The sequence below is a fragment of the Gymnodraco acuticeps genome, unplaced genomic scaffold, assembly GCF_902827175.1.
Source record: "Gymnodraco acuticeps unplaced genomic scaffold, fGymAcu1.1, whole genome shotgun sequence".
In the NCBI taxonomy this organism is placed as follows: domain Eukaryota; kingdom Metazoa; phylum Chordata; class Actinopteri; order Perciformes; family Bathydraconidae; genus Gymnodraco; species Gymnodraco acuticeps.
The window spans coordinates 3,273,491-3,288,512 of record NW_022990590.1 but is presented as its reverse complement, the minus strand read 5'-3'; the positions used below and the strand labels follow the sequence as shown (position 1 = coordinate 3,288,512).

Below are 15,022 nucleotides of genomic sequence, written 5' to 3'. Positions count from 1 at the left end.
GTTCTTTTAAAGACACCATATTTGTACAATTACAACAGACTTTTTTTTTTAATGTATGTTCAATTAAATTATTATTAATAATTGTTAACTCTACTACTTGGTTAATTCGATAAAAACTTACAGTTATAGTTGGAAAAATAAAACAAAAAGACCAAATAACAACAGCAGGGACAGAATTTGCAAAATTATGAAATCTGACAGCCGATTAATAAAATGACACTTCACGTTTGGCATTGGTCTATAGTTCACTTTGGACATCTGTGTGTTGACTATGACACTAACCAGGAGCTATATTGTAATTTGTAGTGTTTGTTTGTTAGATTGACAAGAAGGAACAGACAGGGGTGAATTGTCTTTTACGATTCTGCCGCTTTGGATTTTTGAAAAATGTAGAAAGACTATACCTTTCATTGACAATCCATCAGACAGCTTGACTTCTACAGTATGTACTCGTATGTGAGACTGAGGGCAGACTAGACACTACGAAGACTCACTATCGACAATAGAGGTACAGGAGGTAGTACAAAAAATGACAGACAGGGGGTAGCATGCTCATTTCAGTAGATAAATAATAATATGTAGACATCTATGTCAACGCTGTATCTCTTCATCTTCTGATGAAAATGTCTGAATGTTTAAGTCTACATTTCTGGCCATATCTTGCATGATTAAGTATCAAAATGTTTGTTCTAAAATGACACTTTTCATTTTTCTGTGTCCTATTCTCCACTGCAGCTGTCCTGTCAGTCTTTGGGAACGGGGTGGTTCTGGTAAGAGCAGTCGGTCGCTTCGCCCTACTCAAATCTCCCGAGCTTCTGACAGTGAACCTGGCTCTGACAGACATCGGCATGGCCCTCAGCATGTATCCTCTGTCCATTTATTCGTGTTTTAACCATGCCTGGATTGGAGGTGACAGATCATGCCTCTACTACGGCCTGATGGGCATGATCTTCAGCATTACCAGCATCATGACTCTGGCTGTGATGGGGATGATCAGGTTCATGGTAGCAGGAAGTCCCCCGAAAACAGGTGATGTATTTTCCCATGGGGTAAATTCAAAGACCAGAGCAGTTTTTAATGAAAACCAGTTGGCATGAATCAAAATTATTATTATTAGCTTTAAGCCCAAGTATGTGAACACATAAAAAGCATGTGACTCGGAGAGGGCGGTGACGACGTCGAGGAAGATGGCTGCTTAAAGTGGACCTATTATGCTATATTGGAAAAATATATTGTAGGGCCATACCTTATGGGCTCAGAACAGTCTCATAATACACACGTGCACACAGAAGGATTCACACTTGTATTTCATGATCCGCAAAAGGATTCACACTTGTGGGTCCGCTGCCGATTTGTCAGATCGGCAGCAAATCTGTATCCGCTCGTTGTACCTCTGTTTTTAAAAGATTTGGGTACGGAGGAAAAGAGAGAGGGTTTTATTTTCTGACGCTGCGTGAGTTCCTCAATGCACCAGGGACACATATTTATGTATAAAAGACATCACAAAGTGCATTTTGCACGATAGGTCCCAGTGGTGGCCGGCCCATATATTTTAATTTTTAATTTTTAATAAACAAGGTAAATATTATATAATTGGTATCAGTAAAATGTATAATCTACAATAGAATGTCGTTTAAAATTGTGTTACGATGTTTACGATGTTTCCAGCCTGGCCTTGCCCGTGTATCATTACCCTCTCTCGTCTGGGCGCTATGCACAGCGCCCAGACGAGATTGCAGCAGAAGCCAACTGTTGCTATCTTTAAACTATGCCGCCAAAACATAATTTCAGCCAATCAGCGTTGTCAAATCTGATGGTCACAGGGCGCCTGCGTCAGCGCCCGGTGCAGTCTGTGAGTTGTTTGGCCTCGTATCCAAGGAGACAAAACAGGAAGCTGTCGCACACTCTGGAAGCTATCATTAGCAGCTAATGAAAACTCAGTTTTTTACATAAAAATTGAATTATGGATTATCAATACTTTTTTAAAAGTGACAGACACATTGGATTAACCTATGGATTAACCTTCAACCGCGTTTCTCGTTTTTGATCAGAATAACAGCAAAAGGTGAGCATATCTCCGTTTTTGCTACCTAAAGCTACGTCGTGTGATGTCTGTATTTGCTTCCCCTGTCGCGAGTTCTGGTCACACAGTGATCATACTTATATTTCTAGAATCTGTGGAATCTCAGCTTGTTAGCTAAGCTTGTTTGTGCATATCCGATAAGTATATCGATTGATTTATACTAGGGATGCACGATAATTATCGGCCCGATAATTATCGGTCCGATATTAGGAATTATGACGTCATCCCGATAAACTCGATACCAGTATTAATAGCCCCGATAATATACAATATATTTTTGGGTAAAAAAAAAAGAAAAAAATACTGCGGTGTGGGTGGATTGGGATGAGGGGCGCTTGTTTTTCACTCGGCTCCTCCCGTTTTGCCAGTACTGTGGTATTAGTGGTTTAGGAAGAGGGGTGTTACGGTGTGTGTAGGAAGCAGGACCCAAATGCAGATTTAAGTGACAAAAATAGTTCCTTTATTTCAAGGCTATATATACGTACAGACATCACTAAGCCACCAGGGTGGGTGGAGGGGGTCAGGAGGACGGGACTGAACCGCCCAGGGGCACGGCAAAGGACCAGGAAGGGGTCTCGGGCGGACGGCCCGGGGGCAAGGCAGAGTCCAAAAAGGGGAAGTCGGGCGGACGGCCCGGGGGTAAGGCAGAGGACCAGGAAGGGGTCTCGGGCGGACGGCCCGGGGGCAAGGCAGAGTCCAAAAAGGGGGACTCGGGCGGACGGCCCGGGGGCAAGACAGAGTCCAAGGTGGGGACCATGGAGGGGCGAAGGCAGCGGCAGGAAGAGTCAGGGGGCCGGGCCCGAGGGCGAAGGCAACGGCAGGAAAAGTCAGGGGACCGGGCCCGAGGGCGAGGACCGCGGCACTCAGGGGGCCGGGCTCGAGGGTGAAGACCGTGGCTCTCAGGGGGCCAGGCTCGAGGGCGAAGACCAGACAGCTCCGGAGGCCAGGCAGGAGGCGCTGACGGGACAGTGCCGGAGGCCGGGCAGGACCCGGTGTCCGAGCTGGTGGGACAGGCCTCGGCAGGATCCCCCACGGAAGAGGACCATGACACGGGATTTGCAGGATCCCCGGCAGGAGAGCAGTCGGCGGGGCCTCCAACGGCACAGGACATAGGATTGGCAGGACCCCCGGCAGGAGAGTAGACGGCGGGACCTCCAACGAGACAGGACAAAGGGTTGGCAGGACCCCCGGCAGGAGAGTAGTCGGCGGGACCTCCAACAGCACCGGACAAAGGGTTGGCAGGACCCCAGGCAGGAGAGTAATCGGTGGGACCTCCAACGAGACAGGACAAGGAGCTGGCAGGACCCCCGGCAGGAGAGTAGACGGCGGGACCTCCAACGAGACAGGACAAAGGGTTGGCAGGACCCCCGGCAGGAGAGTAGTCGGCGGGGCCTCCAACAGCACAGGACAAAGGGTTGGCAGGACCCCCGGCAGGAGAGTAGTCGGTGGGACCTCCAACGAGACAGGACAAGGAGCTGGCAGGACCCCCGGCAGGAGAGTAGACGGCGAGACCTCCAACGGGACAGGACAAAGGGTTGGCAGGACCCCCGGCAGGAGAGTAGTCGGCGGGACCTCCAACGTGACAGGACAAGGAGCTGGCAGGACCCCCGGCAGGAGAGTAGACGGCGGGACCTCCAACGGGACAGACATACGATTGGTAGGACCCCCGGCAGAGGAGTAGTCGACGGGACCTCCAACGGGACAGAACATGGAGTTGGCAGGACCCCCAGCGGAACCTCCAACGGACCAGGACATTGGGTAGGGACTTGAGACGTGACTCGAGAGGGGACTCGAGAGGAGACTCGAGAGGGGAACTAGAGAGGGGACTAGAGGAGAGACTAGAGGAGGGACTAGAGGAGGAACTAGAGAAGGGAACTCGCGAGGGGAACTAGAGAGGGGACTCGAAGAGGGACTAGAGAGAGGACTAGAGGAGGGACTAGCGAGGGGACTAAAGGAGGGACTAGAGGAGGGACTAGAGGAGGGAACTCGAGAGGGAACTGGAGAGGGGACTCGAGAAGGAACTGGAGAGGGGACTCGAGAGGGAACTCGAGAGGGAACTCGAGAGGGAACTGGAGATGGGACTAGAGAAGTGACCTGAGGAGGGACTAGGGAAAGGACTAGAGAAGGGAACTCGAGAGGGGACTCGAGAGGGGAACTAGAGAGGGGACTCGAAGAGGGACTAGAGGAGGGACTAAAGGAGGGACTAGAGGAGGGACTAGAGGAGGGACTTGAGAGGGGACTGGAGAGGGGACTGGAGAGGGGACTAGAGGAGGGACTAGAGAATTGACTAGAGGAGGGACTTGAGTAGGGACTAGAGGAGGGACTCGGGAAGGGACCAGAGAGGGGACTAGAGAAGTGACTAGAGGAGGGACTAGAGATGGAACTCGAGAGGTGACTCGAGAAGAGACTAGAGATGGAACTCGAGAGGTGACTCAAGAGGGGACTCGAGAAGGAACTTGAGAGGAAACTGGAGAGGGGACTTGAGAAGGAACTTGAGAGGAAACTGGTGAGGGGACTCGGGAGGGAACTGGAGAGGGGACTTGAGAAGAAACTGGAGAGGGGACTCGAGAGGTGACTCGAGAGGGAACTCGAGAGGGAACTCGAGAGGTGACTCGAGAGGTGACTTGAGATGGGACTCGAGAGGAAACTTGAGAGTTGACTGGAGAGGTGACTTGAGAGGAATCTCGAGAGGGAACTCGAGAGGAGACTCGAGAGGTGACTTGAGCGGGGACTAGAGCGGGGACTCGAGAGATGACTTGAGAGGGAACTCGAGAAGAGACTCGAGATGGGACCTGAGAGGGAACTCGAGAGGAGACTCGAGAGGGAACTCGAGAGGGAACTCGAGAGGGGACTCGAGAGAGGACTCGAGATGGGACCTGAGAGGGGACTTGAGAAGAGACTCGAGATGGGACCTGAGAGGGGACTTGAGAGGGGACTTGAGAGGGAACTTGAGAAGAGAATCGAGAGGGGACCTGAGAGGGAACTCGAGAGGTGACTTGAAGGGTGACTTGAGAGGTGACTCGAGAGGTAGCTCGAGAGGCAACTCGAGAGGGAACTGGAGAGGAGACTTGAGAGGGGACTTGAAAAGGAATTTGAGAGGGAAGTCGAGAGGGGACTTGAGAGGGGACTTGAGAAGGGTCTTGAGAAGGAACTTGTGTCGGTCGGTACGCCGACAGGACACGGGGAGCTGGCGTCGGCTGGGGAGCCAGCAGGAGACGAGGTGCTGGAGTCGGCCGGTACACCGACAGGCCTCGGGGAGCTGGCGTTGGCCGGTACGCCAGTCCTGGAGCCGAAACTGGAGTCGGGACCATGGCTACTGGGGCCGGTACTGAAGCCAGGATCATGGCTGTAAGGTCCGGTTCAGGAGCCGGAAAAATGGCTGTAAGGTCCGGTTCTGGAGCCGGAAACATGTCTGTAAGGTCCGGTTCTGGAGCCGGAAACATGACTGTAAGGTCCGGTTCTGGAGCCGGAATTGTGGCCGCTCCGGCTGCTAGCCTGGCCTTGCGACGACTCCTCTTAGCAGCCGCCTGAATACTCCGTGGACCTCCATAAGCCAGACGAGTTCCGGAATACAACTCCTGGACAGGAGCAGGAACTGGAGCAGAAGCACGGGTTGAGTGTAGGCGGAACCCACCAAGGCGTATGGTGCCAGGTTGGGAATTGGGAGCCAGGGAGCTAGCATGCCTGGGGCTAGCAGGCCGGGAATCACACACCGGGAGGATCTTTGAAATCCAGCCAGGTAAGAATTTCACCAAACCTGGTTTCTCTCTAGCCATCTGGCGCGCCTCTGATAACACCGCCTCTCGCTGCTGAACTCCGGGTGCTCTCTTCCATCGATCCGAGCAGTTAGCCAGAAAAAAGGAAAAATTCAATAATTCCAGCTCGAACGGATCTGCTGGGCCCATTTCTTGGTCGGGTTGTAATGTTACGGTGTGTGTAGGAAGCAGGACCCAAATGCAGATTTAAGTGACAAAAATAGTTCCTTTATTTCAAGGCTATATATACGTACAGACAGAACAGGACACTCACCGAAGACCACGTCAATACACAAGACAACCCGACAAAGAGAGACAGAAAACCCAGAACTTAAATACACCCAGGACTAATCACATAAACACGAGACAGGTGAGGAGGGAGGAGAAAACACAGAGGTACCAGGTGAACACAATCGGGTAATCGGGGAGGGAAACAGACAGAAAGCAAACAGGCAGGAAACGGGGGTGAACACTTTACAAAATAAAACAGGAAACCCAAAGATAGAAAAAGAGAAGAAAAACACCAACACAGACAGATCCTAACAAGGGGAGTTCTTCACAAATCCAGCGCTCCCTAACTCATGCCTGGCTGTGACGTAAATGGTGTGCGGCCGTGAAGCCAGGACAGTAAACAAACATGTCGTCGGTGGTATGGGCGTTGGAGCTATGTGCAACTCAAGGCATATGCTCGAACCGGAGCTGCCTGGACGCTGCAATCATGTTGCGCACTATCCGTGCTGAGTGTGCTGACTTTTCGTACAATGTCCCACTGTCTGGCTTCCTGCATAAAGTCAAGTGCTCGGCGCAGTTGTGGCGAAATGTCGCTCCTCTGTTTTCATTTAAACAGCTCCTTATATCCGTTAGCGCAGCTAGCTAGCACCAGATGCTAACAACAACAATGCACGTAAGGTCTCTCTCTCGCTCGCTCGGGCCACACATACACAGGGCCGCCCCTCCCTACAGGCCAATCACGCAGGCTGCATGGGGCCCCGCCTTGCACAGGGGGCCCCGCCCAGAGGGCCTCAGCTGCTGTGTGCAGTTCTCCCTCAGTTCTCCGCGCACCCCCGGCTGACACGCGAGAGTGAGAGGTGACAAGGGGAGCACGTCTGTAACCCGACACCATTGCAATGAATCGACATCTGACCAATCACGGCTTTGATACGGCCACTAGTGCAGGTGAAGAGATGTCGGTGAAAAGACAGTTTCAGTCCGGCGCAAAAAACAAAACATGAAGAAACTAGAGCATCACTCGAAGGTGGGTTATTGTATGAGTCAAATGTACAACTTGCGAATGTTGTATAAGTCAAATTGCCAATTGCCATATTAAAACATCAGCTGCAATTCACGACATGAAGAAGGCAGTCTCTGCATAGCATATAGGCTAATGGAGATGCAGTTATTTCCAGCATTCTTTATTTACCATTCATTCAAGTATGTGATGCCTTTTATCTGCTAATGTACAGGAGGAAGAGTGATAAACTGTCTGTCTAGTTGGCTTTCATAACAGTTAAAGTTTACAGCCTAAAAAATATGGAGCATTTTTCGCCCTTATATTCATTTTTATGTCAATTTGCACATTTCATGGTGATGCTCAGCCTCTCCCCTTAACTCCTAACAGTCATCATCATGTCAACCACAACACAGAGAAATACTGTACTGATAGAAATGTGTGTAGTTGTTGATACATTGCTGACAGAGGGAACTACATTTGAATACAGATTTAAGAAATATCAGTTTTTGAGCATGTCATAAGCATGTTTTGTCTTGACTATATTTCAACTATATTATAATAAAATAATATAGTATTTATATTATTGAATTGATTATGATTATTATTATTAGTAGAAGTTGTTTATTTGCATTAATTATATTTTAATCTTTTTGAGGCTCGTATTTGGTAGGAAATGCAGACGTATTCACCTGTAAACGCATACTGAACGACATACATGCACAACCATTTACCTCACTGTATAAAAAAGTAACTGTGTTGATAATAATAATAAACAGGAATTATATTTGCAAAGTAGCCTACTTTGTTTCCCAAAAAAATGTTTTCACTCCTGTCGGTTGTGTGGGGGGGGGGGGGGGGGGCTCATCTCACAATGTTGCTTGGGGCCCCAAGTTGGCCAGGGGCGGCCCTGCACATACACACACCCTCCCGGTCCTCCAGATGGCCAGTCGGTGCCTGCCGGTGAGCGTGGAAGTGTGGTCTGCCACAAGCGGGCGGCAGGAGCGTCAGCATCAACTTGTAGATGGTATTTTAAACTCAATGCGCTCTGAAACTACGGGGCGGCCAAGGAAAAAAAATACACATGCGTTAATCGCGTTATAATAATTAGTGGCGTACATTTTTTTTTGTTATCGGTATCGGTCTTGAGAAGCAGGAAGTTATCGGTTTCAAAAAACCAATATTGTGCATCCCTAATTTATACCTAGAGTGCGTTTTCACTTTTTCGCTCAGGGCTCATTTAGACGCTTCTTGTGAGACTTGTGTTTTGTTTCGGTAAACATGGTTCATATCATCAGTTAGCTGAGTTTCTTCCTGTTAAATGAGTAGGACACATGAATAGTTTATTACATTTTAAGAAGCCCTGCAGAGTTTAAAGCGATCAAGTCATATTACAGGATAAAAGAAATACAGTTTAAACTGCCGTTGCAGTTCGAATCACCGACTGTGTGAACGTGAAAATGAATAGAATATCACCTCCCATCTTCAGAGCAATCTGACATTATAACATTAGCGTTAAGAAAGCTTACTTAAATGTCTGCCACAACATAAGTAACCAGATCAAAGTAACATTAGGTAGCATACAGTTCGCGGCACTGTGAGTGCAGACGTCAATGTGTCCCATTATCATTCATATCACATCATAATGTATCATATATTTCCTTATCTGAGTCAGCTTCTTGAGCCGTATCTGGCCGTGCAACACTTACAGTGTCACATACTGTCCATCCATCCATCTTCTCCCGCTTATCCGTGGTCGGGTCGCGGGGGAAGCAGTTCCAGCAGAGAGCCCCAAACTTTCCTTTCCCTGGCCACATCAACCAGCTCTGACTGGGGGATCCCAAGGCGCTCCCAGGCCAGCGAAGAGATATAATCCCTCCACCTGGTCCTAGGTCTACCCCTTGGTCTCTTCCCAGCTGGACGTCCCTGGAACACCTCCCTAGGGAGGCGCCCAGGTGGCATCCTAACTAGGTGCCCGAAACACCTCAACTGGCTCCTTTAGACGCAAAGGAGGAGCGGTTCAACTCCGAGTCCCTCCCGGATGACCGAACTTCTCACCTTATCCCTAAGGGAGACACCAGCCACCCTGCGGAGAAAACCCATCTCGACCGCTTGTATCCGCGATATCATTCTTTCGGTCATGACCCATCCTTCATGACCATAGGTGAGGGTAGGAACGAAAATGGCCCGGTAGACAGAGAGCTTTGCCTTCTGGCTCAGCTCCCTTTTCGTCACAACGGTGCGGTAAAGCGACTGCAGTACCGCTCCCGCTGCTCCGATTCTCCGGCCCATCTCACGCTCCATTGTTCCCTCACTCGAGAACAAGACCCCGAGATACTTGAACTCCTTGGGGTAAGGACTCATTCCCTACTTGGAGTGGACAGTCCATCGGTTTCCTGCTGAGAACCATGGCCTCAGATTTGGAGGTGCTGATCCTCATCCCAGCCGCTTCACACTCGGTTGCGAACCGATTCAGTGAGTGCTGAAGGTCGCAGACCGATGAAGCCTTTAGAACCACATCATCTGCAAAAAGCAGTGGTGCAATCCTTAGTCCACCAAACTGCAGACCCTCTCCCCCACGACTACGCCTCGAAATCCGATCCATGTATATTACAAACAGGATTGGTGACAAAGCGCAGCCCTGGCGGAGGCCAACCCTCACCGGAAATGGGTCCGACTTACTGCCGAGGACCCGGACACAGCTCTCGCTTTGGGAGTACAGAGATTGGATGGCCCTGAGTAGAGACCCCCTCACCCCATACTCCCGCAGCACCTCCCACAGTAACTCCCTGGGAACTCGGTCATACGCCTTCTCCAAGTCTACAACACATGTAGACCGGATAAGCGTACTCCCAGGCCCCCTCCAGGATCCTTGCGAGAGTAAAAAGCTGATCCATCGTTCCACGACCAGGACGGAATCCGCATTGTTCCTCCTCAATCTGAGGTTCGACAATCGGCCTGACCCTCCTTTCGAGTACCTTAGAGTAAACTTTCCCGGGGAGGCTGAGTAGTGTGATGCCTCTGTAATTGGCACACACCCTCTGATCCGGTCTGCCACTCCTTCTGTACTGTTTCCGACTTCCACGCAACGTTGATGAGACGTGTCAACCATGACAGTCCCTCAACACCCAGAGCCTTCAGCATTTCTGGGCGGATCTCATCCACCCCCGAGGCTTTTCCACTGTGGTGTTGTTTGACGACCTCAGTGACCTCCCCCCGGGAGATTGGTGTTGATCCCCCGTCATACTCCAGCTCTGCCTCTAACATAGAGGGCGGAGTTGTCAGGTTCAGGAGTTCCTCAAAGTGTTCCTTCCAACTCCCTAACACTCCATCAGTTGAGGTCAACAACGTCCCATCCTTACTGTACACAGCTTGGATGGTTCCCTGCTTCCCCCTCCTGAGGTGTCGGACAGTTTTCCAGAACAACTTTGGTGCCGCCCGAAAGTCCTTTTCCATGTCTTCTCCGAACTTCTCCCACACCCGCTGCTTTGCCTCGGCCACGGCTGAGGCTGCTGCCCTTCGGGCCTGTCGGTACCCTTGCAACTGCCTCGGGAGTCCCCCGGGATAACAAATCCCTGAAGGCCTCCTTCTTCAGTCGGATGGCTTCCCTGACCACCGGTGTCCACCAGGAGGTTCGAGGGTTACCGACCCTTGAGGCACCTAAGACCTTGAGACCACAGCTCCCCGCCGCGGCTTCGGCAATAGAGGCTTTGAACACCGACCACTCTGGTTCAATGTCCCCAACCTCCACAGGAATGCCCGAAAAGCTCCGCCGGAGGTGTGAGTTGAAGGCCTCCTGAACTTGGGCCTCCTCCAGACGTTCCCAGTTCACCCGAACTACACGTTTGGGCTTACCAGGTCTATCCAGAGGCTTCCCCCGCCACTCGACCCAACTCACCACTAGATGGTGATCAGTTGACAACTCCGCCCCTCTCTTTACCCGAGTGTCCAAAACATACGGCCTCAGGTCCGATGATACGATAACGAAATCGATCATGGACCTTCTGCCTAGGGTGCTCTGGTACCACGTACACTTATGAGCATCCTTATGTTTGAACATGGTGTTTGTTATGGCCAATCCATGACTAGCACAGAAGTCCAGTAACAAACCACCACTCCGGTTCAGATCAGGGGGGCCGTTCCTCCCAATCACACCCCTCCAAGTGTCTCCATCATTGCCCACATGTGCGTTGAAGTCTCCCAGCAAGACTAAAGAGTCCCCTTCAGGAGCACCATACAGGACTCTTTCCAGGGTCTCCAAGAAGGCCGTATACTCTGAACTGCTGTTTGGTGCATAAGCACATACAACAGTCAGAGTTTTTTCCCCCCATAACCCGCAGGCATAGTGAGGCGACCCTCTCGTCCACTGGGGTAAACTCCAACAACGAAGCACCCAACCGGGGATTTGTGAGTATCCCCACACCCGCCCGGCGCCTCACACCTTGTGCAACTCCGGAGAAGAATAGAGTCCAACCCCTATCCAGAAGTAAGGTTCCAGAGCCGACGCTGTGCGTAGAGGTGAGCCCAACTAGATCCAGCTGGTAACGCTCCACCTCCCACACAAGCTCCGGCTCCTTCCCCCCCAGAGAGGTGACGTTCCACGTCCCCAAAGCCAGCTTCTGTCGCCCGGGTCTGGTCCGTCGAGACCCTCTGCTTTCACTGCCACCATTCTGGCAGCGCACCCGACCCCATCGCTGTTTCCCGTAGGTGGTGGGCCCGCGGGACGGAGAAGCGGAGGTGTTGCCCACGTTGCCTTTTCGGGCTGTGCCCGGCCGGGCTCCGTGGCAAGCCCGGCCACCAGACGCTCGCTGACGAGTCCTCCTTCTGGGCCTGGCTCCAGAAGGGGACCCCAGGCTTCCTCCGGGCCGGGTATCCTCACTTCTTTGTTGTTCTTTCATGAGGTCTTTTGAACCAATCTTAGTCTGGCCCCTTGCCTGAGACCAATTTGCCATGGGAGACCCTACCAGGAACACAAGGTTCCAGACAACACAGCCCCCAGGTTTATCAGGGCACACAAACCTCTCTACCACGGTAAGGTGCTAGTTCTTCAGATACTGCATACAGTCACATACTGTATGCATAAGTATTATTGTAAGCAACACATTAAGTTGACTGTGAAAATTATGAATAAAGAATGCTGGTGTATACAAGTCTAGCATAAATCTTCTGTCAGAAAGATTGCAGCAATCCAGGGGGTGTAGATATCCAAACTTTAATTGTTCACAGGAGTTATGGTGTTACAGGATGTTTGTTTGTTATGTTGTGTTGTGGTTATCTAGGAAATATAAATAAACAGAGTAGATCAAATTTGTGAATGACAATATTAATCCTAATAGTTACATTACGATTTCCTGCTAGGAACAGTACATACACATAAATGCTGGAACAGTCAACTGCATGTAAATAATACCAGAAATACCCGCAAGAGGGATCACTTGACCACAACAAGTGCAAGTGTTTTAACACGTGATAGCTAATGGCGGCTTACAGGGGGATAAAGTTGTACATGCGGTAATGGCGGCTGACGGAGGTATAAAGTTATACACAGCTCACCGCAATAGCACGAGACTAGACATATATGATGATCGTACATACCAAATATAATTATATCAACAGTCACAGCGGACAGAAAGTGAAACTACTGAACATTTAACAGGCAGTCACACTTACGGCAAACAAGTAGGCTACTGTAAACAATATACTACGCCGATTATTGTCTGTAAACTGTTATTTACATACGAAATGCAAACATATAGATACTAACAGGTGCTTATGCCACAGTAACAACACTTACAGTTTCATACACGGTCGCGCGCTGCGCGTGACTAATGACGTTACAGTGTGAGAGGTGCGTCCGGTAACTATCTCTGGACTGTCTGGGGGCCGTCCCAAAGCAGGGAAGTTTGCACAGCCGCCCCCAAATTCACTAGATGACTTTGTAATAGCACAAATGTCCCTACTAGAATGTGGGGTAGACATGTCAGTCCTCTGGCATTTCAGGAAGTGTGATGAGTTTCGCCACAGGTCGAATATATGTAGTGCCTTTAATATTCACCTCTGCAGAACGTATCCTACCATCATCGCTCCGGTTCACTTTGGTTACCCGTCCAACTGGCCAGAGAGCCCTTGGCAGTTGCGGGTCGGCGATCATGACGACCTGGTCTGTGGTTAGGTCTGGCGTAGGAGTGTGCCACTTTCGACGGAGCTGAAGGTTAGGGAGATAGTTACGTGTAAACTGGGCCCAGAAGTGGTCGGCCAAGACCTGGCTGTGTTTCCAGCGGCGACGCCCAAGCAGATCGCAGTTGCCATCAGTGTTGGGACTAACGCAAGGTCTCCCTTGAAAAAGAGATCTATGATCTCAATGGGACCAATCTGGTTAAATAAAGGTTTGAAATTAAATGAAATGAAACGCGTTACAAAGTAACGCGTTACTGTAACGCCGTTATTTTTGGCAGTAACTAGTACTCTAACGCATTACTTTTTAAATTCAGTAACTCAGTTACCGTTACTACATGGTGCGTTACTCCGTAACTTACTAGTACTTGAGTACTGTACAGTACTTGAGTAAATGTACTTAGATACTTCCTGTGTCACATGCGGAGACGGGCTGTGGGCGTGTTTGTGTTGTTTACTAACAAGACTATCATGGCGGCGGCGGAGCTCAAGTCTAGTTTCTCCACCTGGAGATATTCTCACTATTTCACTTTTGTCGAGCACAAAGAAAATAAAGTTTCTGTTAAATGTAAGTTGTGTCCTGGCGGGTCAAAGAACCTATCTACTGCCCAAACCAGTCATTCAAATCTCTTAAAACATCTGCAAAAACAACATGCTGGGACGAAGCTAGTAACTAAGACACAGACCCAGACTCATCCAACGCCACTCCACCTCCACCTAAGCAACAGCGGCTGGATTTTTACCAAGGGACTGCTAGCCAGGGAAAAGTCGATAAAGCCATTGCACGGTATGTTGTAGAACACATGCAGGCTATTGCTACAGTGGAGTCACCCGCTTTCAGGGTGCTAGTTAGCATGATACCATGTCCGGGCGGCACACGGCATATGGGACGGAACACTTTTTCCAACTACCTGGAGAAAGAATATACAAAAATGGAAAGCCAGCTAATATCGATGCAATCCAGATTGCATATAATGCATGTCAAGTTGATCAACAGATTGTATTATTCTCCAATGCCATAACAGTACTGAAATGAAGGCTATAAGGGCTTTAATGGGAGCCCTTTTTTTAAGTAACAAAAAAGTTACTTTTCACAGTAACGCATTACTTTTTTGTGTAAGTAATCAGTAAAGTAACCAAGTTACTTTTGAAATAAAGTAACAAGTAATGGTAACTAGTTACTGGTTTTCAGTAACTAGCACAACACTGGTCGCTATACACTGCTTGTGGCAATGATGCATCTCGCCGCCCCATGAGCAAGAGATTGGGTGTAATGGGGTCTGGATTAGGGCTGGGCGATAAATCGATTTGATCGATTAACTCGAGTGTGTAGTTCACGTGGACTTGTTTAAATGAAAATCGGTTTTCTCTTCAACATCCGCCAACGCTTCCCTCTGGGCTCCCGTAGTTCGGAATGGGCTCAGCCCTCCCCCCGCACAGTGCACGCATTTACCAAATAGAGTGATACACAAAAAACATGACAACGAGCAGGGAAGAACTTGTTCCAAAGAAAGGCACGGTGTCATCCGTTATTTGGAATTGGTTTGCGTTCGCGAGGTCAGATTTAGACCAGACAACACCCCGCTGCAAAGTATGTTTGAAGTCTGTTGCTAGCAAAGGCAGCAGTACGACAAATTTACTGCAGCACCTCAAACAAAAGCATCCTGCTGAATGGGAGAAATGTTGCGCGCAGCGGAATGAAAAAGACCGCGGCACTACAAGCACCTCACGCACAGCCACCAAAATACAGTCCACCGTAACACAAACATTTTCAAACTGCAT

The 15,022-nt window shown here is 49.7% G+C and overlaps 1 protein-coding gene across 1 annotated transcript in view; it reads left to right on the top strand.

Moving 5' to 3' along the window:
• Positions 1-15,022, top strand: part of opn8a (opsin 8, group member a) — a 77,388-nt gene that overhangs the window by 15,322 nt on the left and 47,044 nt on the right. Inside the window, exon 2 of the mRNA XM_034228549.1 lies at positions 736-1,029. Within this exon, the coding sequence (XP_034084440.1) occupies positions 736-1,029 (294 nt within the window). The remainder of the gene's footprint in view (positions 1-735; positions 1,030-15,022) is intronic.